A 27,539-nucleotide genomic window follows, 5' to 3' on the forward strand; every position below is an offset into this window, starting at 1 on the left:
TTGCATGAGGTTGCATCGGCGCTTGCGGTTGCATTGGCGCTCGCTGCAGCAGCGAGGCCGGGGGGCGGCGCGCCGCCGCTAGGGGGCGCCGCAGTGCCCCACCCCCGCGCGCCGCCGTCCGCCGGGGTAAAGGGAGGGGAGGTGGGGTGGTGAGGCGGAGCATGCGCAGTGGGGCGCGCCTCACCCGCGCCCTTCGCCTCCGCCTCTTGCTTGCGCTGCCGCTTCCCCACCCCCCCCCTCCCCTCAGCGGCGGTGCCGCCACCACAGCGAGCGGGAAAGAGGAGGAGGAGGAGGAGGAGGAAGGGAAGAGAGGGAGGGAGGGAGGCAGGTCCGGCGGTTCTCTCGGGTACCCCCAGCGGCGTAAGCGGGCGAGGAGAAAGATGGCGACGCTGGGAGGCGAGTCGCAGCCTTTCCCCGCTGCTGCTCTGGCGGCGGCAACGGCCGGGGTGGGCGGCGGCGGCGGCGGCGGCGGCGGTGGTGGCGGCGGGTCGTTGGGTTTGCAGGCGCCGTTGAACCGTGGTCTGGAGCGGGCGTTGGAGGAAGCGGCTCATTCCGGGGGTCTTAACCTGAGCGGTAGGAAGCTGAAGGAATTCCCGCGCAGCGCTGCCGCCCTCAGTCACGATCTCTCCGATACGGTGCGGGCAGGTGAGGCCAGGCGAGGAACCGGGCTGTGGGGGGGGGGGGGGGTGTGAGGGGGGAGAGGGTGGCCGGTGCCGGTATCTTGCCAGAAGGAGCGGAGAGGGGGGTGGAAGGTGGGGGGGGACACCCACCTTCCACCCCCCTCTCCGCTCCCTCTGGCATCCTAGTTGCCCCCCCAAGCTCCCTGTGAGGAGAACACCCGCTTTCCACCCTTTCCCTCCACCTCCTGAGGCATTCATTCCTCCTCCCGTGGGCCCGTCTCCACAAGGAAACCGAGCCTGCTTCCCAGCTCTCCGTGGACCCTATGCTCTCTTTATCCCCCCCCCCCCCGCCTTCGTGTATGAGGTAGGTGTTTGCTCCCATATGGCTGGATCACTGCACACCCTCCTCTCCCTCCCCTCGCTCCGCATTTGGTGAGGAAGAGCTGGCTCTCCCCTGGCAAGCCGGGGGAGCGCGTGTGGATTCTTTTGTGGATTCTTGCTCGCACCTGTCTTCTTCCCCCCCCTCTCTGGGGAATGTGCATCTCTCTGCCACCCTTCCCTGGCCGCTGAGGTTCGAGATGGCAGCCAGCCCACCTTTGGATCGGTTTTGTGAGGAATTACGCTTGCCAGGTGGGATACCTGCTCCTTCACTCCCGCTGCGTGTAGGTTGGACCCACCTGGCACGGAGGGGATGCCTGTCTGTATCTCACTCGTGTGCCTATTTGCACACCGCAGATGGAGGCACGTCCGTAGGAAGGCTTTTGCGCTGCAGCTACCCCAGAGAGCGTGCTACCTTTCACAAATGCCACTTGTCTGACACTGGGGTTGACATCCACCCTTGTATCCTTACAGTCATGTAGCCGTAGTTCCAGCTCTGTATGTAACGCTGTCTCCCAAGGCACATGTGGAGAGAAATCCGTCTTTGCAGGCACTGTGCGTATTCTACACTGGGGGACACCATCATTATGTAAATCTGCAGAGGGGACAGGCCTGACAACCCTGCAGGCAGGAGCGGTGAGGGGAGGTGTATCCAGTTTGCATTTACCTTGCCCTCACACCCTCCTTCCAACGTGAAAAAAGGCACACTTGTTTCTCACCTAAGGAGGCAGACCCCCACAAAGGGTCATATCTGTTTTCCTGCCCGTATTTGTGCCAGGGGTTGGAATGTAGTCTGTTCTTTAGATAGCATCACTAGGTAGAACAGTACAAACCCGCACTAGAAGAACATATTAGCGTATTCCTAAGATCTTTAGTGTACCGCCTCCGCGTGCCCTTTTGTGTCCCCATTTGCCTGCTGAAGATAGTTGTGTTACAGCAATGGAGCAGACGTGTAGTCACTTGTTCTTGTCCCACAAAACAGCAGGTGCTATACCTGCATGCAAACATGTGATAACATGAACCAAAATTCTCAACTGCTCCTGCACATGAGGGTATTTATGCCTTCCTATATGTGCTGACTGCGTACTTGTATCTATCCCAGCTGTAAGGAACAGAGTAATGTCTCAGATGTGTGGTAGGCGTCATATGTAATTGTTATTAGCTCTGTCACTTGTTCGCTGTTGCTGAATGGATTTCGCAGTGTTCCGTTTGAACACCTATATCATCATATCAGTAAAAGAGAAATATTAAGGAAACTTGATGAATGAAACTACCATGAATTGGTAGCATGAATTGCTGTGTTAACCATTAACTGACTCAGTAACAGATGCGATAGTGAAAGGGATAAGGCATGATAGTGGAACTGTATGTAGTTAGAAGAATGACTTTCAGCTTGTCTCCCCAAGCAAGATGTCTTATCTATTTTCTTTTTTTAAAGTTGTAGTCTAATGAAGACATGCCATGAGATAAGTAGTTTGGAAATCCAGAAAGTTAGCTTGTTTGGTTTGACCTGATACTGATCCAAACTGTTGGAAAACAAAATTATGTACTGGAAAAAAATTCTTTGATGGGCAGTGATTACATGTTAGTGTTTGTATGTTGTGTAAGTATGTTCTGTATAAGCATGAGCTGTGTTGTGCGTATAGGTAGTATATGCTTGTTACGTGCTTACTCGTTCTAGGAAGTTTTCTATTCAGAGGAGAACTCAGGAAAAAAGTAGTCTTTGCCTTCAAGCGTTAATGTGCTTTTGTCAGAGTTTGCATAGAAGACATTCAATATGATATTAAATGTAGGATGGGATTTTCATTCCCTTTTTGTTTGGTATAAACAGCAGTATAGAGCAGACCGTGTCTCAACCTTGTAACAACAGCAGCCCTTTTTTCATTGTCCCTTTTTGGGAGTACCATGTGTTAATCTATAGTTACTTTATGTTTTTGTTTGTAACCACATGTTGTAACTGTTTAATGGGAATTGTTTGCCTTGTGAGTTAAGTCCTAAGTTGATACATTTCCAAAAAATCTGTGTTCCTTTTCACTTGTTACATTACATAAGTAGAATATATAAACAGAAGAGCTTCTTGGCCTAAGCCCAGATTTCTGAAGCTCTTGGGGCAAACTGTTGATGGGAATTTTCTCTCGCTTCCTCTCCATAAACGTGCACAGTATAAAAACACTACTTTCTTGTACTACTTGGAATATGTCCTTGCAATGAGTGACTTTTATGTGCTGACATGTCTCTGAAACGTTGATGTTTGGGGTAGGGGTAGCCTTTCACTCTTAAAGCTTTTTTGCTAAAGAGGGCTGGTCTCGCTGAAAAATAAAGACAGTCCTTGATTTAGAGAAGACTAGTCTGGGGGATTGAGTTTAGAGGTCTGAGGAGCAGGGGATTTCCAGAAAACTGAAACGATGTCTGCATCTTGACAGTATTTTAGCACTAGATACTGACAGTATTTTTGGATTCAGAAAATTATGGTCTACAGCTACTCTCAAATAAAATATTATCAAGCTTGTTTTCTAGAAAAGTTCTGAGTGCTTTAGGTAGGTCTGAGGAAGACAGAGGTGTTAAACTTTATATTCTCTGTTTGTGCATTTATTTTTTTTTCCTGAAGTTAGACATCAGCTTTTGTGAGGCAATTAATACACTTATGAAAGGGCTGTAGGTTGCCTTTAATAGCTGGTACTGAATGGTTTGACTTTTCTTAACTGCAGTTGCATTCCATAGTAACTGTAGAGGCTTAACTATACTTGTCACTTTCTATTTGTGCAGCTTCTTGGTATGCTTTTTCTTCTGTGAGTTTTCTTTGTGTTGAATACATCTTGCTTATAGAGACATGATAGGACATTTCCTCCTCAGCCTTTGAAAGTTTTGCTAAAGAGCTGAGTGACCCGGTCAGATGAACTTTCAGACAGTATCTTTGCACACAGAAGGGAGTTTGCATGGTGTGCAGTACTGTTAGAAGAAAATAAAACCTCTACGTAAAGTATCTTGAGTTTAGTCAGATGTTTTAAACCACATCAGTGTGGGTGCATTGCAAAAACCATTTCAAAATAATAAATGCTATTCTTATCACTTTTATTACAGGCTGGGTTATGCAGAAGACAGTGGCACAGTAATCACATAGTTCTTAAGTAATAGTATGCAATTATATTCCTCAAAACCACTGGGAATGCTGGAAGCATGTTAGTTTATAAGAGAGGAAGAAAAAGCCCCAAAGCTGTTGCTTAAATGTGTAACCATGGCTGCCTGTATCACTTCAACCTCTTTCTGTAGGCTTTTGCTGTATTTCTAAAGACAGATCCTCTCAACCTGTTCTGGTGAATACCTGTTTCATCCGTTTCTACTGTGTGAGTTAAGCACACAAGGAAGGACTACTTGCTGCTGCTTATGATCATGTGGGAGAGAAGCAAATATTTTTTTTAATCAGGTGTTAGATTGTTTGAAAAGAAATACAAATTGAAGTATTTGAGTGCTAGTTTGAGAGTGTGAAATTCTGGAAAGAATATGTGTTTATTTTTTGTACTTTAGAATGCTCACTAGACAAAAGAACTCCTTCCTACCTGCTGTTTTTTTAAAATGTTTATAAATGGACTGTGCTCTTCAGACATTGCTGTGCTGAAGACATCTTAGCCTGCCTGGCAGCATCTTTGAAGTAGTTCTTCGGACTGTATAACTACAGAATTGTTTTCAAGGTGGTCCAAAAATCCCAGTAGCACCTGAACAGCTTTTGGAGAACCTGTAGGGTTTTAATTTTAGGTTTTGGGGCACTTTAGCTTGAATTTTGGCATCTAAGTGCTTCCTGTGGGATCATGTAAAGGAAAAAAACAATAACAAATTTACAAGTTGTCTTCCATCATGGTTAAGTTCAGGAATGCATTTGTTTGTACCCAACAGCTAGAAGGTCTTTCTGTTTGTCTTTCCAAAAAATTTATTTCTTGTTTTGGGTATTGATATTGGTTCAGGTGAAATACGTGCTTTTCAGTCCTCTTTGCTAATAACAAAAAAAAATAATTCTTATTTACCATTTTTTTAAAAAATGAACAACTGTGTATATTAGATTGCCATAATTCATTCTCACTGATTTTCTCCAACTCCTCCATTAATGTAATTCTTCCTTCACTTCTGGGAATTCTTCTAATTATAGCAGTAGATGTGCAGTTGGTTCCACTTAGAGATGCAGGTTGTACTGGGAAGGATGTCACAGATACAGACTAGTTTGTGCTACTGCATGCTTTCATAAACCAAAAATGACTGCCAAATGGACTCTTTGTTAGAATTTGGTTATTATTTGATCACTAGGGAAGAAAAGAGATTTGATATGCCCCTCTCCTTTTAAGAATTCTCTCTGATAATTACTGCTTTGAGTAGCTTATAATTCATCATCTTGAATTCAAATTTTTATTACATTGTGGGTTTTTTCGATGAGGCTTCTTGAGAACCTTTCATTTTGCCCATTTTATCCAAACTCACATCAATAAAAATAACATCTTTAATTATAAATCTGAAAAAAAAAAAGAATAAAACTCTGGTTTCTTCTTTATGTTCAATAGTCAGTCCCTTCCTACAGCCTTCCTGTGTTTATTTGAATATTTCTAACCTTACTTACTCTCTCTCACACAAATAATATCCTAAGTGTTAGGAGAGGGAGAGAGGAGGAAGTATGCTTGTTTATTCTCACAGATGAATTGAATATTGCCCTGCAGCCAAAACTTATGGGATGTAACTTTTTTGAGATTACTATAGAATGTGTCTTTGTATCAAGGCTAAAAAATGAAGATAAGTTCATTTTGTGTTCATTATTACGTGTCCAACAGTATAAATGCAATTTCAGACTGTAACTTCATAATGTGGTCTGTCTGGACATCTCTGTATTAACATATTCTAGGTTCTTTTTTATCTGATAAGCAGTGCTTTGTGAAAGAGCTTTATCAAATTAAATGATTTTATTTTAGAAGTGTAGACATGCTTAGCAACTTACAACTGCAGAATACCCTTGAAAGCCCTTTGGTCTTTTTTTTTTTTCTTTTTCTTCCCCAAGTCTGAGTATGTCCTTGCTTCTGGATCATATAAACAGCAAGACTATTGACTGCTGTTGAAAAGAGTCTATTAGTTCTTTTGCTATATGAAGTCTAGTCAGTTGTGCTTTTGAAAGTTACCTCTTTTGTCTGGAGATTTATGCCCCATAGCTGAAATGCAGTCAGTGACTTTGCAGGTGCTGTTAGGCTCTTCTCAGCACAAAATAAAGTGAATTAGCTCAGAGTGCCTTTTGTTGCATGAAACAAATTAGGAGTGCTCAATTGCCTGGTTGCTGTTTCAGAATGTGGTTTGAGCAGATTAATGGCTTTCTACCACTGACTCTGTGTGTGTGTGTGTGAGTGTGTGCGTGTGGCAGTCTCCTTCCCGAGTGTGGTGGTTTTTTTTGTTTGTTTGTTTCTTTTTTGCCTAGCTTGCTTTGTTTGTAGAGGAGCTTCAAAGCTAGTGCAAGGACTAAGTCAGGAGAGGTAGCAGACTAGAAATCACCTGATAAGAGGGAGGGTGAGATCTTTCAACTTCAGCAGGAATAAACTCAGGAGTTTATTGAACCTTTACCCTTAAAGTTAACTTCCAATTTAGGGTGGCTGATTTTTAAACAGCTCAACCTAGAATTGCCAGAGCCATGTTTGGCCATGCTGTGCATGTAAATGGATGAAAACTGATTGCTTTTGTAGAAATGTTGTCACTTTGTGCACCCTTGGCCCATCTGCCTTGGAAAAGACTTGACTCAGAGCTCCAAAAGTGCTATTATGGTAGTAAAGGTGCTACAGGTGCCTTTTCAAATGTTTCTAGCTGAACAACTTTGTTTTTGAAGATCCATTCGCATGTGATCACAGGCCTTGTGGGAGGTAGAAGCCAAATATCCCTATGTGATTTGTGAGCCTCCTTTTCTTCCTTCCTCTGGTCTGTTTCTTTTGTTTCCTTGGCACAAGAGAGATCTTGGTTTAGGCATCTGTAAAACAGGAGAGACAGTGTGAATCTTAATACAGTAACTATACTTAGAGTTTTGAAAACACTAAATATTTTTGTGAGGGGAAGAGATCAGGGTAGAATTGGCTATGACAAAGTAGAATGAATATTTGCCCAGTAGAACTGTGACTTGGAAGAGGAAGGGGGCAAATGCCAATGTAATACAGGTTTAAACAAGAAAACGGATAGAAAGAAGATACTATTTGAAGGTAGAAGTGTCATACAAAGTGCGTGAAAATTTATGAAGCACTGAGTGAAAATACATGAAGTGGTGGAAGTGGAAGAAGGGAAAGGATTACAAGCAGGGAGGTGAGCTGTATATTCTTGGTTGAGTGTAATGGCTTGGGATACTTTTCTGATACCCGTAAAAGTGACAAAAAATGGATTTCTTGAGCAGTTACATTAACACTGATGATTAGAATTTTGTGAACGCAGATAAACATGGAGAAAATTATTTGACTCTAATATACCTGACATTTACAGGCTTTATGCTACAAATAATAGTTTAAAATTCATACTTTAAAAGATTAACTGTTGAATTTAAGTTTGGGAAGCTTAGCATCCATTTGCCTGCAGAAGGAAAAGCCAGTGACATTTTTGCTGCTTACAGAGTTGTAAGAGCAACCAAGATGGAGGGAGTGATGTTTTGCGTATTGAAATGACCATTCTGAAGTATGAGTAACTTCCTCAGGACACAAGACTGTTCATTCTGTTGATTGTGTTCTTGCTGTCTCTGTTAGTAACCATCTACCTGATTTGTGAAAGTTCCCAAGCTGGTTAAATCCCTAATTCACAATTAAAATCAATATAATTTAAATGGCACTTCTGAAACCGGAGAGGTATCCTTAACGTGTTCTTTTGAGACCAGAGTGATGAAAATAGGGTACCCATTTATTGTTGTCCCATGTGTAAAACTGAAAGAGCCAGAAATGTTACCACTGTATTCAGTATGCAGATCACTGTCAAAAGTGGAAATGGGTGTTACGTCTCCTGACTTCTGACTGCTCTCTGCTGACCATATTTTGCAAGGTATAATGCATACATCAGACTAGTTCTTTGGAAAGGTACTGAGGAGTTAAGCTTCTGGAGGATTAATTACTTTCTCCTTAATTTGTGGGTAGATATGTCTTTGTGGGAGGAGTTCAGTTCTAAAATTCTAACGCTTCTCCCCAGCCTCTTTCCCCCAAGGGTGTCTTGCTGGCCAGCTTGCCTTTTTATCCCTTTCTTTCCTTGTATGGTGCAGAACACCATAATATCTGTAAACCTCCTAACTATTTAAAAATAGAAATAACAATAACAGTCTTTTGTCCTTCTATCCCAGTCCACAGGAGAAATATTTTTAAAGAAAAAAAAAAGGCAAAACTTGCGAGTGAGACGATGATCTTTGGCAGAGCCAAATGAGGGTTAGTTTTGCATTTAATTTGGAGCCTGAGGTTTGCGCTCACTTTTGAAGCTGCATGAAAAGTTTCATGTTCAGCTGAGCTTGCGGGAATTCTGACTCCTTTAGTTAAAAGCTAGCTGATAATTTCATGATGCCAGTGTGAGGTAGCTCTTCTAGGTATGGTTACAGAAGTTACTGGAAACAGCTGGAGGTTTTGAATATCAGAACAGAGTTCTTGAATTGATCTTTATGAGAAGCAGAACAAGAGCAAAACAGCTGAGCACCATGTTAACAGTGACCTGTGCTGCTGAATGGATAAGGTTTTTATGTCAGTTTTCTGTAGCTGGGTGATTTTATTCCTTGGTACAAGTTGCAGTAATTGTTTGTACAGGTGGTTTTCTTCTTCTTGGTTTGGAAATACTCTTTGTAGAGTGGGGGGAATTATTTGTACTGAACAAATAGGAAAATACGTCAAAAGATACTTGCTGTCTGTTACCTTTTCTGTTTTTCAATAAGTTAATTTATTGAAATACACCAACTGCTTGCATATATAAATTGCAAATGTTGTAAACATTATAAATGTTTTGTGTCTCCCTACAATTGTTTCTGCACTTTCCTTGATAATCCTTCCTTTTTGAAGTGGATGTTGCCAATATCAAGGTAGGCTTGGGACACCTGTTTTAAAAACAGAACTTTTATTTCCTTCCAAAACTGCAGTGCTGTAAAATGCAGGATTGGTAACAGATTTAATTTCTAGTTTTTGGATTTAACTGTATAGACTAGTTAGGTGTTTTCTACTCATACAGCCCTGTAAGTACTTCTTTCTGGTAGGAGACACTGCTGGGACAACTGGCATTAATATGGGGGTGGAGGTTTTAAGGTAAATAATTTTTTGAATTAAAGAAACTAAATTCAGCAAAAAGTATCTTGGAAGTATATTTAAACATGGCATGTGCCTTGATTTCTTTATAATGTAGATTATAATATAAAGCAGTAAATTTCAAAACAAGCAAAGTAACTACAAATGACAGTTTCACTTTGATTTATTGTGTGTATACAGACATGTCAGGTTTTTTTAACATCTTAAGTCTGCATCTTTGGTTGCGTTTTTTGCAGTGGCATCGCTCCTTTGTAGCACTACATTAGACATGCAAAAAGTAAAAATGAAGAAAATCAGATGAGAAATAAAACCCCCTCCACCTTTAAATGTGAAGAGAATGGCATGAATGACAAGTTGGATCTGTTGTTTGGTGAACAGAAAGAAACAGGTTCATAAAATGTGTGTGCAAAGATAAGCTGGTTATCACTGGAACTGATGGAGAAGTTTTGGAAAATGGGCAAGAAATGCGATAGGAAAAGAAAATGGAATCAGAGATTAATCCAAGGAAAGAAGTGGAACAGAATACACCCTTGGATGAGGTTTACAGGAAGTAAGGCAAGATACCAAAAATACAAATACAACAGTTCATGTATAGTAAGACCCTTGTGTCAGAGAATTTAAAAGTAGTGAAATTGCTACCATGGCAAGCGAAATTGTCTCTAAAATGACTTTTTATTTTTACTGTTTGAACTTTTAACTATTTATAAATGTAGTGACGGGAGAAATAGGGGGTAAAACTATTGAGTACTTGACAGGTCGTACCATTGACATATTACTGTATTTTGAGACTAGCGAGGCCTAGCTGAATTCATTCAATTCAGTCTTTTTAAGGCATGGCAAGTGTAGTAACAACAAAGCTGTCTGTTTATTCGGTGGGGAAGGAGGGAGAACGTAATGTCATTCATGTTACATAATGAAGAAATACAGACAGTGATGAAGATTTCTGGGATGGGGTTTCTGGTCAAAGGTGAAAGGAGCCTTCTCAGCAGTTGGAGCTGGGGGAAGATGTCCTAGTTATGAAACAGCAGCTGTGATTGGTTAAGGGGAGAAACTTAAACCCAGGTTTCCCATGCTTGTATGTTGTGTTGCTAGGGTTTATTTTTAATTTTTTTTGGAGTTCATCCCAGTTCAAGAAAACTGTCTTTTTGCCTTCCACTGTGTACAATGTCATTTCCCTACTGGGTAAGTTTTGCCTGAGAACCCTGTTCCAAGATTTGAATTTCAGGCTGGCTGAATGCCTACTCTTTGCCTGTGTTTTGTTTACCAGCCAGTTCAGATTGCTTTGTGTTAGTGACTTGGTTTTTTTCCTCACTCGTATGCATCCTGTCACTTGCAAGTTTTACCAGACATGGTATTTTCCCCTGCTTAGTATTGTTTTTGAAGAAAGATGTGTGACCAAGAATTTGTTTGTGGGGTCCGTCTAAAAAGTTTTATGTTTCCATACTTTGTCTTATTTTAAGACCTATCAGTACCGGTACCTAGTTTGTGTACAACATCAACGTACTTTGTCATTGTGTGTAGTTCTTGATTATTTTTTTTACTCTCTCATGAGCAGATGGTGTAGTTTCTTAGTCAAAATGTGTGGAAACTAATGGAGTGCTTTACTGACTTACAGGTGTATTATAATGGATGTTTCCATTCTCTATCTGAACTTTCAAATTTGATGGAGAACTATCATGTTAGTTTGACAGTGTAGTTTCATCTGTTATTTTTCTGATGAATTTTTGGGGGGATGAAAGAGGCTGCTGAGTCTGAAATTGCTGCTTTTTCTTCAAAAAAAATTGGCACATTTCTTCCCCATCTTTGGAACTGCCCTCTTTTTTTTTTCGATGTGCTTACTCAAATTCAACATGGAAAGTGAAGATGATCTATGGCACGCTCTTCAAAGAAAATCTTTGGTGCATGTGGTATGGATCTTATGATTTGAATGAAAAGATGAGCTACTATAAAATATCCAGTAACTTCAATTTGCTAAAATTTTTGTAAGGGAATTTAGAGATAAGACAGCCACTCTCTTGGTATATCGTTTTGTATTGTGGTATTACAGCTAATACTGCTATGTTAAAGTGTGCTGTGTGTAACTTTGACATTCAGCCAACGAGTCAGGAGCTTCTAAGGGTAGAGAAAGTAGTCTTTTAAATTTGTTGTGTTTTGATTAATTTAAAAGCCTTTCATTAATTATATTGAGTGTTAATATAATGACTTTAAAAGGTGATTTCTAGTTTTAGTTGGTCCTAGCATAGACCTTGTTCTATATTTCCGTTAAAAATTACCTTGCAAACTTTGCTCTTCTCAGTGAATTATTTCATTGTTCTATAATGATGCAGGTTATCCCTGGTTTTACAGGTGGGAAAAACTGAGGAACAGAAATTTTGAATGGCTTAATCCAGATCTCAGAACAGATCAAGGACAAAAGTGAAAGCAATCCAGCTTTGGTTCTCTGGCTTTTATTTTTACATCTCAATCAAGATGGTGTAAGATATCTTGAAGAATGAATGTTGAGGCATTTGAAGTGAAGCTTTGCTCTGGAGGACGTTGGGATAGTAGTGAAGATGTAGACCTTGAATCTTTTCATTATGGTCTTAAATCCTGGGATTTTAAACGTATTAACACAATGCAGGATTGAAGAGCTCACTTTATAGTGGCATCTGGCACAGAAGCGTGGTAGTACGATGCAGAAATACTCAGTCTCTAAAAGAATATCACTATAGATTTGTAATCAGTTAAGAATCAGGTAATGTGAAAGAATATTAACTTTAGGAAAATAAATAAATCAGTATTTTGGCGAGAAGTGCTGCACTACTCCTGTCAGTTTTCATATCTTTGTACATTTGTCTTCCTAGAGAACTGAAAAGGTTATTTTTGGCCTAGTGCCCAAGGCTAAAAATGGCTTCTGGAATCTTATAGCTCAGTTTGGTGTTGAACAGTTCTGTGCGGTAGTAACATAACTACAGTAATTGGTAGTCTCACTGAAGCATTTTAGTTATGCACTTAGATGTTAAGCTGTGGGAAATGTGGCCATGCTATCCTTCCAACATTCAGTTTATCAGAAAAATTTAAGCCGTGTTTATCTATGAAGCAATGGTAGCCTGAAAAAAAAGAGGCTTTTGTACAAGTACTCATTAAAGGAAAGTAAGAATGAGTGTAAGGTGTAGCCTCTATGGGGAAAGGCTCTAAAATGAAGAAATAAATCATGGTATTGCTATGGGAATAGTGAAGCACGAGCATTGCAGTTGAGACTATACATGTGGGGAATAGAACAAGTCCGTGAAGTTTCATTATGTTTCTATCCAGTATAGTGGGATTTACCTTTAAAAGTGAAAAAAACCCAACAAAACAAACACACACTGTCGTCCCCCTGCCAAGAAACAAGTACACCAGGTCCTACATGCGAATGTGTGCTTGTAATAAATGTAGGCTTCTGAACGATTTCTGAATAGTTTGGATGATTACATAACCAGGAGTTTGGAATAGTCAGGAGAATGATGAGAGGCTAACTATTTAAATCTGAAAAATCTTAACACCAGTAAAAGGTATGAAAAGGCTGGATATTGCTTCCCTCTACATCCCTCCCAAATCTGTTAGCTTTTTCCCACAATTTTTTATTGGAACAAGTGGGAATAATGCATGGTGCTGCAGGAAAGGAAAGCTTTTCTGACTAGAATTTGTATAAAAATACAATTATATCGATTTTTTTGTGGGTGAAGTCAGCATGGACAAATTCTGCATGAGAATCTGTGTTGCTCTAGACAGCGCTCATAAATATCCATAAAACACTTATTCTAAAATCTCCTGAGAAATCAGAATTGGTTTTTTGTGTTCTAAATTTGCAGTGTAAGGCTTTGTTAACACAGTAGTCTGGAAATATGGCCCAAATAAAATTACTTCTGATCAACTTTGTGATCACACAAATTTGAGATTGCCAGACTAGTGAATGACTCTGCAAAGACTATTAATTCTGTATCAGTGCTAATGTTTGAGAGCTATCTGCCTCCAAAATTACTGTTTCTAAAATGCAAATGCTTTTGTTCTAAACCATTTATGAAAAAGAAAGTTCAGCTTCAGTAGGATACCTGGGCTCAATCTGCAGAAAGGTTGAATTTTACTTAGCTGGACTAATCAGAAACCTTGCCAGTTGTCCTAAATACAGCTGTCCCTCTAAACCAGAATCTTTTATTTCATGTTTTGATGGCTAGCTAGTCTAAGCTGTTTACATTTCTTACTTTTAACAGCCTCTAGCCAAGTAGTTTTATAGAATGTTTGCTATTTGTAAAAATTATTTTTGATATGGTACTTACTGAAGATAAACCACCTTCTTAGTTAACAGTATTTGAAGGAATCAGACTGCCTCTAAAAAATGTTCCTTCCTTGTCTCTAACAAAGCTATCTTATTTCTCAACGTTCTTATCATAGAAAAATAAAAATATTTGCAGTTAGAAGGTATTCCTCAGCTTGTAATTGATTCGGCTTGGAAAAAAACCCAGGTAACTTTTGTGCTCAGTCTTAGTCCGTTTACATTATGTCATTGCATGTGTATTAAATATATTAAATGCATTATATAGAAACATGAAAAAAAAAATTATGTCCTTCCTTGATGCATGAAATAGGTATAGCCTGAGGATAGGCCAGTCAAGATCTGTGAAAGAAGTTGGGACATAGGGAGAAATATATTACTTTATTGGTAACTATTATGATTAATAATAATCATTAATAATATTAAAACGTTACTTTATTGGCAAGTATTACAGTTAAGTTATTAGGGTTATGTGAGCATAACCATTCTATGTCTTTCCTGTGGAATAATGTAATTAAATCCATGGGAAGCATGGTTACAAAAAAGAAAATGTTAGAAGCAATAAGCTGTTAAGGTTTTTTGTTTCATTAGCAGAAGCTGCTTTCTTTTAGAGAAATTTCTCTAATACTTCAAGAATATTTAGTCACTTCTGTCATTCTTTACCAGATGTATCTCACCTTATTTCATGCTGCTGTTTTCATTCTGGGGCTAGTGGACTGTACTTGTTGAACCATGGAATAATTGATATGTCTTAATACTAAAAGAGACTTTTATGTTGGTACAGTTTGACCCTCTGCGTAATACTGGCGATAAATTTCCCTGAGTCTTTGTATCTAGATCAGAAATTCATGGCTCGTGTACTGCCTTGATTTTAAAGTACACCAGTGATAATAGTATGATTAGTTATATATTTCCTTTGGAAATAAATAAAAGAAATTACACATACTGTTTTGTATTTTAGCTTCAACTTCTGGTCATTTGTTCTTTTTTTCTTTAACTACTAGATCAGCTGTTCCACTATATCAGACATTCACTCTTCTGCAGTTGTTTATAAATTTATTTTTTTACCTTTGTCTTTAATAAACTAAGAGCTTTGATTAATGAGGGGTATTTCCTTTTACTCTAATTTAAGATGCTACTGCAGTTGTCCATCTAGCTTCTTACTGAAAGGTACTGCCTATCTAACTAGGGTGACCAGGCTAAGTGGTGATGAAGGTGGATTTAAACTAACAGGACAGGCTCTGAATTGTGGTGTTGAGAAGCTGGCACGTGGTTCCACCTGCAGCCCCTGTTCTAGGGAAGGTAGAATGCTAATATCTTACATTGCTGTAGTGAACGTTGCAAGATGGCAGGTTGCAGATTTTGTCAGCAATGGCTTTGTATTCTAGGGGGGAAAGTCTCAAAAATCTTGACTGATATATTGGGTTGTGAAGAGATATATCTAAAAATGTTCTCATATGAGGTGCTTAATGACTTCCTTGAGGATACTGTTCAGTTTCTCTCAGTAGATGTCAGGTTCACACTCTATAGCCAAATCAAAATGACTGATGTTCCAGTATGAACAAATGAAAAAGGCTCTTCTAGTAGACAGTATATTAATATGAAATTATAGAATGTGATTTATGTAAGTTTTAGCTTCTGATGGTACTTTTTTGAAGATATCAAAGTTTTTTTTTTTCCTTGCAATAGTTTTACACTTGTGTCTTCTTTGGTGTTCTGCTATATGAATTAGGGACATAAAAATGAAGGTTATTTCTGATGTTGAAGACGGTTTTAAATCAAATACAGGAAAAGTCACTTTTTAATTAAGAATTTCTCCTTGAGTATCCATTCTAGAATGGATTGCTTGACAATTCTGTTTATAGAAACAGGATGTTTTGGTTTTATGAAATGTGGATTTCTTGGGAACTCATTTTGAGAAAGTGTTTGTCTGCCTCCACCCTTGGTGGAATGCAGATGACATCAGATTTTTTTATGTACTGGTGCTCCAGCCAGTACATAAAGACCAGCTTTAGAAGTGTCAGTGACATAAAAGGAATTGCATGCTAAACAGTCTTACTGTTTAAGGTGAATTGGTGGTATTGATGTCCAGGTGATCATATCTAAGGCAATAAAAATACAGTAGTAGGTGGTTTGGATTTTTACCTATACCATTTTAAATTTTCTAAATGATTGCAGTGTAGGTTCCACTTTAGATCATTTTGTGATCTTTCTACTACATACCCCTTCAATTGCCTTTCTTGGATGGCAAAGCTGTGTTGTTCTCTTCTTTTGGATCTCTTATCTATGATTTTCTCTCACTTGGGATAATTTTGGTTCAACTAGCATTTGATTTTAGTGGTAACTTTTCCCTTTGGAAACTTTTGGTTAAGATCTAATTACAACTTCACAAAACTAGCTTCTTGAAACAGAATATTTGTTTGTAAACAAAAAGGCAAGTATCAATTAAAATATGCAGTTCAGTAAAAGCCTTTTTCTAACCTTGTATCTAAATTTCATGGGATCATAGGATAACTCAGGATGCAAGGGACCACTGGAGGTCATCTAGTCCAACCATCTGTGCAAAGCTGGGTCAAGTATGAACCTGTTCAATCTGTTCTTGCCAGGTATCTTGAACTCCCAGGTATTCCTCCTGTTGTGAATTCCCAACTTTTTATTGGTGAAAGAATACCCAAGGTGATTAAGTTTTGTTTACAACCTTGCTTTGCATCTATGCAAAATATACAACTCAGACACCTTTTGTCTGCTGCCATATTTATCCATAAACCTACTTGTAGAGTTTTGCTCCAGTTGTGTATTGACATAAATTCTGATGTACTTTGCATCTGTTAGCAAATGCAGACTCTCGTTGTTAGTCTGTCTAGGGAATACTGAAGAAAGGACTTAGGTTAACGCATTTTGGAAGTGCTTTTACAATGCTTTAAAAGAGAATGTGGTGGTCTTGGTTATTGTTCAAAAGGAGTTTCAGTATGTCTGTGTCACTGTGACGGTAGTAGTATAGATGTCTGTATACAGTGTGACTTTGCAATTACAGCTGTTGAAAGAGAGTTATTCTTGCTTACTAGCTATGGTCTTGCATGCTATGCCTTGCTTTTAATTCTTACTTTCAGACTGTCTTGGGGAAACTGTAGTGGTAATGTAAATAATAAAATATTAGGAGAATTTGTTCTTATAGTCCAGTATCTGATTGTTAGAAAATTATCTTCTGATATTTATATTAACTGCAATATATTTTCTCTAGGAAGCCAAATGTGCAAAGATATGAAAACTGACAGGAGTAGTGCAGCACTTCTTGCCAAAATAGTGACGAGAAAATGTATTTTTTTTCTAAAGTTAATATTCTTTCACATTACCTGATTCTTAACTGATTACAAATCTATAGTGATATTCTTTTAGAGACTGAGTATTTCTGAATTGTACTACCATGCTCGATCTGAACTAAAATGCTGCTGTAGACACACTCAGTGTATTTTCAACAATCTGAATTTTTTTCTGGCACTCTATTTAGAATAACAGGAGGATGCTTATAAAAGATGTTGCTTTCAAAGTATTGTGTCAAGCGTACAAAGAAAATCACTTCCTATTCTGCTGAAACAGCAAGTTAGTATCTCTGTCGCTGCTTTGAGGGACAGAATGCCTAGAATAATTCTGATCATATATTGCACTTTGAAAGATGATGGTATCTAATGCTTTTAGAGCTGCACTTAAGTGGCTTACATTTGGCCATTGTCCAAAGTTTGTTTTAATAACTAGTACTATTTGGGATGACCTTCTCTATTTCTTGTACGTGAATTCAGAAAGGTAATAAAATCAGGTTTTTCCAGTTCAGCAGACTTTAAATAAGGCTGACCTTGTTTTGAAAGTTAAATTGACAGGATAAGAGAAATTAACTTTTGATGATTTAATATGATTCCCAAAATACTGTATGAGCTAGAATAGAGACTGAGATTTTGTTTTTTTTTTAATTAATTGGACATAGGCAAAAAGCTAATTTACATTAGGAAAGTTATCATGTGAAACTATACTGTATCATAATCACCTTTTTTAAAGGTAATATTTGGAGCCTAGCTTTTGCTTTAAAAAGATAGACATACTTCTAATTCTTGTAATTTTGGATGAGTTTTTGATCTGATGCCATGTGGAAATCTGTGTTATGAGTTAGTTGATAAAGTTGCAAGAATGTTTTAATTAACATCTCCTTTTAGCATAGCTGTGCCTCCTTTTTTTTAGGTGATGTGATAAAAGCTCAGCTGCAGCCCCGCGGAGGAGCACAGAGAGATAGTGCAAGAGGGGGAGCCCAAATAATACCCTGCCCTGGCTACTACAGGCCCATCACAGGAGCCATCAGCCCATCCAAGGCCCATCTCCACAAGCCCAGAGGAGCACAGAGCCACAAAGGCAGTCAAGGAACACAGATTAAGGACTTGAAGGAAGAGATGCTCTCCCAGAAAGCCTCAGCCCCATTATCCAGGTGTGAGACCCATCAGGATGAGTCAAGGCTGGAGCAGCTTTTAGACTGAGAGGGGTCCTGCCCTGGGGTATGGGGCACACTGTGGGCTGCAGGGAAGGAGCATTTTGGGATTGCACTGGATTTATTATGGCATGCTTTGGAGCTGAACCAAAGATTGAGAAAGGGAGTGATTTAAGTGATTTGAGGAGGAACATGTATGGGAAAACAGGGGTATTTAGGGGATATAAAAGGCCAGTCACTTGTAAATAATTTGCTGGTCAGTATGCTTGTCTGTCGTGCCTTGCACCTGATCAGTCCAGTCTGTATTATCTTATTAAATTCCTTTTTAACTCATTTCCTGGGTGAGGGACTCCCTATTCTGTGCACATGGGTGTGAAGGGGGAGCAGAGGGCCAGCAACTGGAGTTGGACCATGAGTTGGAGGGCCTGTCTGTCTGTGGTGCCAGCAAATGGAGAGACTGGACTGAATGGACTTAAGTGCCAGCAACCGGAGTGGGATTACAGGTCACAGGGTCTGCGGTGCCTGTGACTGGAGAGACTGGAGTGAGTGAAACCAAGTGCTGGCCGCTGGAGTGGGACCGGTGTTCAGAGGCCCCTGTGTCTGGTGCCAGTGCCTGGAGTGAGTGTGGGATGTGCGGGCGTATGAGTGCTGGCAAAGATCAACCCAGACCCTTAGTTACGGAACTTTCAATCTCTGTTTTTTAAATATCATTTGACAAAGTATTACAAGGGTTGCTGAAAATCAGAGTAATGTAATGCTGATACAGGTGTGTCCCTAACTGTGGTGGCTGTATATGATTAAAGTCTGATGTTTTGGAGCTGCAGGAATGGGGACCACTGCAATAGCCAGGGTATCCCCGTGGCTTTGTAAAATCAAGATGTATGTAGACTACACAACTTGAAGGAAAAGCCTTCGTTGTAGACTAATGTGGGCAAAACATTAAACAGTCTTATTGGATACATAACATTCAAGTGTGTGTAAAAGGTCACGGAGTTATTCTTTATAAATTCTTACTGAAACAAAGGTATGGAAAACCTTTCCCTCTGAACTTGTGTTGCTGAACCTTCCATGTCAGAGGGACTTTTTGTAAGTGTTTTGGATCTGTTGGAATTGGAGGCGGAAGAGATCTTGCACTGATTTTCACTTCGGACAGTTTCTCTGCAACAGTAGTTTCCAAAGTGAAGAATATTAATTACATAAAACCTTGAAAGTGCTATTCCACTCAAACTGTTTACAGATCCTTGACATGAAACCTGAGGATTTCCTGAAAGAACATCCTCTTTCCTTTATGACTACTAAAAATACAAGCAATAGTCAGAAACAAAACCAAACTCTGAGTGCTAAACAGTTTTCCAAAGGAGAGCTAGACTGCCTAATCCAGAGATTCTGGAATGAAAATTCTTGTTTAATAACAGGACTCTTCCCGGTCTTGCCCATTTCAGATGGTCTTCACAGATGAATGTAAAAGCAGTTGATGAACCCTGGGTATAGGAGGATTAAGTTTATCCAGGTAGAATTGAAGAGTTGTAGAAGAATAAAGTTTTTATGAAAGTTACATGAGCAAATAGTAAAGATGTCAATTCCCAGTTTTTAAAGAAAAGTTAGACTTGATAACAGCTCTGCAGATTTCTGAACAAAGTTTACATTTTAAGTAGCAAATTTGTGCTCTTTCTGAAGGGGTGAAAAAACTTTGAGTGCTTTGACTGTATATACCTTTATTCCTTCTTACATTAGGTTTAAACCAGCTGAGCAGGAGTGCTTCTCTGTACTCATCTAGAATTGCAGTTTTCCCTTCTTACTGTAGAAGGCTGACTATTGTTGCAGGGTTTTGCAAGGCTTGCTTCTTGCAGAATTGCAACTGACCTTCCAAGGAGATAAGCTTGTGGAAAGCATGTACAAGAGAAAGGTAGTAAGCAAGCAAAACATTTCTGGAAGAAAAGAAAGACATCTCTATCAATTTAAAGGTCAGAGGTGGTAATATGGGCTCACTGTGGTCCACAGATGAGGAACATGACACAAAACTGCCTGTTTTTCATAACTGATCAAAGAAGTCTCTCGCAAAAAGAGAAGTCCTGTGACGGATTGGTTCTGAGAATGATTGTCTCTGCAGCGGTGGTTGAACCTTTCCAAAAATGCCTCAAGCCCCTGGTAGTGTCGGTTTTAAAAAAATCTGGAACATCTTTTGCTGCAGGACTACCTTTCCCCTACCAATAACTGAATGTAATTTGTTCATAAAAGTTGGAAGTTACATGAATTTCATCTCGAATAGCAGTGGTAGTGCTTGTCCCTGCAGGAATGTTACTGCTTCCTTTAAGTCCCCAATTAATAGCTAAGAATCAGTAAATATAGATGCCTCTTGTGTATGTTGAGAATTTGAAGATTACAGTTGTATCTTAGCTGGACTTGAGAGTTGAGAGAACTTTTCATTAACCTCAGATCTCAAGTGACCTGTTTGTTATTATTCCTAGTAACAGAAGAGGATAATTCAGCAGTAATTTTCTCAGAATTATTTATGTAGCAGTAAACAAGCTTGAGGGAACAAAGAAAATTGAGGAAGGCACATGGCTTTTGTGAGAGAAGCAGGAGGAACTTGGGAGGCTTAATGTAACCAGATTAATTTAACCAAGGATGGTTTTTAAATAGGGGTAAATACATTATGTTTTCAAAGTGGAGATAAGCAAATGAAACAGGTCCAACTCTTCTGTGTTAGAAGGAGCTTAAGAAACTTGCTATCCAGGACTGTGAGGTGGGAATACTGAGTTGTGACTAGCTTTGGAATTGTGTAAGTGTTTTCTTACATACGTGTATTTATACACATTGGAAGCAGTTTTATCTTACACCATGAGGCACTATTGTTTTTTAAGAAAAGAGCAACATATTTTTCTTTTGTAATTCTGAATATTTTCTTTTCACAGCTCATAAGCATTTTTGTTAGCGTGATTAAGTGTGTTGTGGTTTAACCCCAGCCAGCAACTAAGCACCACACAGCTGCTCACTCACTCCCCCCGCCCCCAGTGGGATGGGGGAGAGAATTGGGGAAAAAAAAAAAAGTAAAACTCGTGGGTTGAGATAAGAACAGTTTAATAGAACAGAAAGGAAGAAACTAATAATGATAATAATAACAATATTAAAATGACAATAATAATAAAAGAATTGGAATATACAAGTGATGCACGATACAATTGCTTGCCACCCCCTGACCAATGCCCAGTTAGTTCCCAACTGGTGATTCCTGCCAGCCCCACTTCCCCCAGTTTACATACTGGGCATGACATCACATGGTATGGAATACCCCTTTGGCCAGTTTGGGTCAGCTGTCCCGGCTGTGTCCCCTCCCAACTCCTTGTGCCCCTCCAGCCTTCTTGCTGACTGAGCATGAGAAGCTGAAAAATCCTTGACTTAGTCTAAACACCACTTAGCAACAACTGAAAACATCCGTGTGTTATCAACATTCTTCTCATACTGAATCCAAGGCATAACACTATACCAGCTACTAGAAAGAAAATTAACTCTATCCCAGCCAATACAAGGACAATGTTACACATTTGTTTTTTTTTCTTGTCATGGAGTCTTGACCACTCAAATTCTCTGCACATATGTAAAAGCAATCAATCATTATAAATCTTACACTGTTTAGATGTGTTTTCAGATCATTAATTTCATTTTATTTTATCACTTTGGACAAAACTCAGAATATTTGTTAGGATGTTTATCTGGAGTAATATTGTACAGGGTCTTCTCATGGCTAAACAAGATGGTAAGCCATTTTAATATTGGCTTGACTTTCTGTAATCTAAGCATATTAAAATCTCCCTGGCACTTCTTCAGTTAATTTAAATTTTGAAGTGGTTTTAAAAATCCATGCATCTTGTCACCAGGGAATTTGTCATTAATGTTCCATAAATTTAGTAGTGAACTGTGGTATTTTTTTAAATACCTTTATTTTTATGGTGGCAAATCTTAGATAAATATGCTCGATTTCAAAACTGTATAAGACATTTTATGGCTGGTGATAATAGTTGAAGCATATTGAGTGGAGCAGATTCACCTAAAAGGTTTAGTTAGTTTGTTTTACTAGAGGTATTTTATTTATAGTGAAAGTGATGTCATTTGACTGTACAAAGAGAGGAGTGTCTTGGTACCACAGTATCGTTAATGTAACAGCTTTATCTGTCTGCATAATTTTTTTTACTCTTTATATGAATATGCTAGACTCTCAAAAAAGTTACTTGATTTAAATACTGGTTTATATTCAAGTTCAGAATTACTCTGTGTTAATTTAGAAGTAGAATATATTTTTACAATAAGTTTGGAAATATTTCAGATGGACTTTTTATCTGAGAACTAGAAACAAGTTTAAAATCCTTTTCTTGCTTGCTTTTTTTTGATCGTGGCTTATCAGGATGACTTCTGTGCCTTGACAGTTGAGATGCTTAGTTTGCAAGGTTTTGAACAAAAGTAGGAAAGAAGTTAGGTTCTTAAGGGTTATGCTGAGGTCCTGGACTGTGGCAGTGCTTGTGGTTTCCTTGTGGAATTGTCTGAAACAAATGTGAATGAAGATGAGACCACTGGGGAAAGAGGAAAAAGCAAATAAGGCATACATGAAAAAAGACAACAAGACCTTCAAATAACATAGCAAATTAGTATCCTGTGGCTGAGCATAATGAATAGACTAACCACAGTATAGAAACAGTTTTTGGATGATGTTGATAGCCAAGGCTAAAATAAATCAATTTTTTTGATGTAATTGTTCTGTGTGATATCTAAATTCTCAGTAGAACTGAGCCTTTTTTATTGTTGAAGATAGCTGCTATTTAAGAACATACCAGAAAAGCAGAGAAAAAAGCATTTTGGTTAATTAAATGAACGCCTAGCCTTTGCTTATATGTAAAGCAATGCAAACCACTTTTTAATTGTGAAAGAAATAGTGAATAAAATATAATTACCTTAAAACTTTTTGGCCTTATTTAAAAATGGGGTGAAAATTCTCTGTTGGAACTGATAGTGAAAGCTAAGCAAAGATATTGTTTATTCCCTAACTTTGTATATTGTTAGACATAGCAAAAGTATCCATATTGGCACTAGTTTATGGTCTACACTGTTACTATTGTAAAGGCACCGAACCAGTACAAACTAGGAATCTGAACTTTGCTGATGTAGGTGTTTTTTCTGAATCTTAATGTTTACATTTAGTAAATGCTGGGCAATGTAACTCTTCAGTCTTCAGCAAAACCAAAAAACCCCTTGAAGTGTCTTGGATTCTTCAGGCAAAAGCTGGCTACCTACCTTGGTGCTTAGAGCAGCGTTTGTGTATGGTAAAGACAGGGAGATTCTCTGTCTCTCTCTTTCACCCCTTCTCTGCCACTTTCAGCAGTATTACTGTGCACTTTTTTCTTCCTCTGAATCCTTTTACAGCCTCTCTGCCTGATAATTTTCTCTTAGGAAAATAAGATGTCATCTTGGAACATACATCTGAGGTAAGACAGACAAATCTGGCTTTTTCCTATTAGTCTGGCCTTGCTGGCTTGTGTTACTTATTAAATATGGATAATAAACCCCCCCCTGCACTTGAAGCAAATAATGTATGGTATCTTTGAAAAACTAATTTCAAGTCAGTCGGATAGTCGCTGTGTCTCCAATCCCTGTCTTGTAAGATAGACGTAACAGTAATTTTTACCTGGAAGAAGTATGGTAAGAGAAAGTGTGGTAAAGGGGGATACACCGATATCTCAGGACTCATGAAAATGTGTCAGCAAGATACAAGAACAAGTGCTGGAATGAATGGGGAAAGATGGAAGGAAGGCTGGAACTAGGAGTTAGGGGCAAGATTGGTTTTATTATAGTAGGGAAGAGTAGCATTGCCCCTCACCATCAGCTGTTTTAACAGTTTGGTATAATTTGCCGCTGCATTAAACTGTCATTAAGTTTTTCTCTTCACCTCTTATTTTTGATTTTTTAATGACTACAGTATACTGAAAAATGTATTTATTTAATCATGCTTAAGTGCTTTTAAATAAAAAATAGAACTAAATAATACAATAAAAATGCTAAAATGTTGGTGAAATAATAACTAAGGTGTCTCAAAAGCTTGTTGCCTTTTGAGATCAGATGTGTAAGGATATCTGGCTAATGGCTATTCAGATAGGCAGATAATGACCAGAGGAATAGTGACGAGGTGGAGAACTGAGCCAACTTAATCTCTCTGAATCAGCTGCTCCTAAAACCAGCAAAGGTGACCGATGAAGCCATTGTCCCTGTTGCAAAACCTGCTCGGGTGATTCACTGGAAGGCTCTCTGGAATGCCGGGCAAACTGAGGGGGGGGAGCTGTTGAATAAAGGCCCATAGGATGTATCAGAGTGCTGAAGGGGTGGAACTGGGGACTGAACAAAAGAGTTTGGGGGTTGTACAGATCTGCTATGGGATGTTTAAGGCAAGGACCAGAGGCAGAGAAGAGAAGGATCAAAGTTGAAGTGGGGAGGAACGAGTATGAGGGAAAAAGGAGAGAAGGAAGGAATAAAAGGGGCCAGTTGCATTTAACCAGGCAGCTGGTTAGTATATTTGCCTGGCAAAGCCCTGTTGCCTGATCACCCTGGCTTATCCTATCCTACTGAACTGTTTTTTCTTTTTTTTTTTTTTCCTCCTGTGAATGTCTGTCTAGGTTGTGCGTGTGATCTGCTAGCAGACTTCAAGCTGGACTAGCCAGCAAGCAGGACAAGGGTCTGAGAGATAGATGGTAGAGGGACTGAAGTTTTGGGAGGTAGCTATTGCAGACACTAGTGAAGGCTTTTTTATCTCTGAGCATTGATCCTTAGCAACAGGATGAACCTATCTGTGCTGTCTGTGTTTGTGTGGGTGTTCAATGCAGTACCATCCCCTTCTATTCATCTTATGTGTTTGTGGTGAGCTGTGTTATCTAGAAGGTGTGTCTCTGTTCCTTTGGAATTACTGCTCCGCCTTGCTACTTAAAAAGATGTTAGGGAGCAGCAGCTCTTATTGACCAGGCCAGGAGAGGAAGGAATCCCTGAGTCCCTCAGTATACCATATTTGGCTACCCCTAAGAAATAAGCTTTTTGCTTCTTCAGTTGTTAGTTATCTCTGAGGGATCCTTTGCAGTGTTTGATGCTGCCCTCAAGGCAAGTTTTCTGTATCAGGATTGTACCCAACAGTGCAGAACAAAATTTTCAATGTTGGAGTCCTGGTATTCAAAAAATGGTTAACACCCTGAACTCTGTTGGAATTTGATACGCCCTTTGGGTGATTATCACCTCTGAAAGTTAGGGTACTTTCACTTTTGGATTTTAATGTGTGCAGTCCTAACAGCTTTCTCTCCGTAACAGTAAATAAACACTGTTACTGATTTAAGTGTATGCTGTATCTTTTAGCACAACAGCTAAGTATTCTGAGGGGTTTTTTTAGTAGTCCTCTGTTATTGCTGTAAAATTACTTAATAGAAACAAATAGAAAGTGATGATGAGGGGCAGAGGGGTTGAGTGATTTTTAGGCAAGAGCATATGCAAAGCTATTGCAAAACTGCTTTAACACAAACACTGGTAAATGTGTAAACATGACTAGATAAGATGTGTTTTAGGATTACTCCTATTCCTAGCCCTTACTTCCCAACCGTTTCCAGAAGTCCTGTTAATATAAAACTTGTTTTCTAATGAAAACTGCAGGAAATAAGTTTTCTGTTGCATATGCGTGTCTTCCTTGCAATCCCAGTTCAGTTATCGCCTCACCCAGAGGCGGCCAACTGATGAACTCAGCCATCCAAACAGACTAACCTGCTATACAGCTGATTCATGAAGCACCACATATATCAGGGGAAAGCAAATCTGCAAGATGTAAATGGATATGAGGGGTTTTTATGGTTCTCATGGTTTTATAATTGGATTCTTCAGGGGCATCTCTGAAAATCAGTTTTCTCTGAAGAGGAAATAGCAATGATCATTTCATATTTTTACATTTATTTTGTTGTAAACATTTCTGAAAATAGGAGAAATTCTTTGTGTGAGAAGAGCTTGCCTCCACGCTACAGGATGTGATTAGAAGTAGTGTAGTATGAATTTCAGAAGGCATTGCTGCTTATTACGTTCTGGTTTTATTTTAACAAAACTTACCTGGTAGATTTACGGTCATGATTAGTTTTGTTAATAAACCCAGTGGCTGAAGTAGAGAGCTTCTATAACATGATTTTTATCTCAGAAGCCCGGGCAGTTTGTTTTATACCAGCTTTATGCAAACCAGTATTGTTAGAAAGCTGGTTCTGAATTCTTAGAATACTTAGTCATTTGCTCCTTCTCTAGCTTAAAATGTAATGCTCTCCTGCTCCATTTTACTGTTTACTTTCTCTTTGTTGACTCAGTGTTGGGTTATCATGCAGTAATGAGAGATTAATTCATTTGTCATCTCCAGATTCATTAAGTAACATTTTTGTTGTATACCATGACTGGATAGTATGTGTGGCACCAGGTTGCTTCCTCTGGTTTTAGACGCCCTTAATAAACAAAGTGATACAACTTTGCCAAGTACTATTGCAAGACATACAAGTTTTACCAGCTCTAGTTAAGACATAAAACATTGTTTGTTATAGATGTGACAGAGAGAGTAAATGTGATCTACAAACACTGTAGAAGTATCTGACTGCCAAGATACATAGCCTCTTCCTTGCGCTTTACTGATTTAAGGCAACTCCTTCTAACAGTGATGGCATCTTTTACAATAATCTGCTGCTTGCAGCTCAAAGCCAAGTTTTTCAAAGAACTTGTTTGGAACCACTCTGAATGGGTGGTTGTGTTCTATTTCGTATTTATGGGAGGATCCCTCTGTAGTCGTGAAGCAATTTTTAAAGGTTTGTGAAAAGAAAAAAAAAAAAGGCAATACAAATCTTGGTGTTGGTATCAATTAGGTTGAAATTATCAGTGTTCCTACAGTTCTGTATGAGATGCAACTTCATTGTTTGGGAACATTTTACCAGCAATAAGCAAGATCATTTACCTAGGCTTGTATTGCTTACCACCCTGATCCCTGCATGATGAAGAAAAGGACGTATTACGCAGTGCCAGTAATGACTTTGAAAGACTGTGCATGAATGCAGGTAAAAAAAAAAAAACCTGGGGGGATTGTGTAGTCTACTGCTTCTACACTTGTTCAAAATATTTCTGTTGTGTGCCAGCTGGACCATTTGAAGTTGTTAGATTGATCATTTCAATCACTTTCTCTTAACTTGCTGTATGAAGAGTGTGAAAACTGACTAGTAGTAAAAGATACAAAATTCTTAGGTCTTAAAAAGACTAATATATAAGCCGTAGGATCAGCAATAAAGCAGTAGATGCAGCAGTTTTTATAGGCACCCACAACATAATCCTTATGTTAGGAAACGGATGATGGAAGACAAACTGTGGTGGTTCAGTTACCCTGGAAGTGACTGCTGTCTGGCCAGCTGGCTGAAAAAACAGGGCCCAAAAAGGCATTGAGGAAAAAAGACAATTTCAGTCAAGCTGACCCTTGTTGCCAT

The 27,539-nt window shown here is 39.0% G+C and overlaps 1 protein-coding gene across 10 annotated transcripts in view; it reads left to right on the top strand.

The window, feature by feature from the left end:
- Nucleotides 1-223: 223 nt before the first annotated feature.
- LRCH1 (leucine rich repeats and calponin homology domain containing 1) overlaps nucleotides 224-27,539 on the top strand; it is a 125,792-nt gene continuing 98,476 nt past the window's right edge. For 3 of the 10 annotated variants that reach the window (XR_011327922.1, XR_011327923.1, XR_011327924.1), the window contains exon 1: nucleotides 225-645. Coding sequence is in view for 3 of the 10 variants with exons in the window: in XM_069802693.1 (XP_069658794.1) it covers nucleotides 381-645 (265 nt within the window). In the remaining 7 variants the exon portion in view is untranslated. Of the gene's footprint in view, nucleotides 646-27,539 lie in introns of all 10 variants that reach the window. The other 7 variants (XR_011327925.1, XR_011327926.1, XM_069802693.1 and 4 more) reach the window with 3 other exon arrangements.

The sequence above is a fragment of the Haliaeetus albicilla genome, chromosome 15, assembly GCF_947461875.1.
Source record: "Haliaeetus albicilla chromosome 15, bHalAlb1.1, whole genome shotgun sequence".
Taxonomy (NCBI): domain Eukaryota; kingdom Metazoa; phylum Chordata; class Aves; order Accipitriformes; family Accipitridae; genus Haliaeetus; species Haliaeetus albicilla.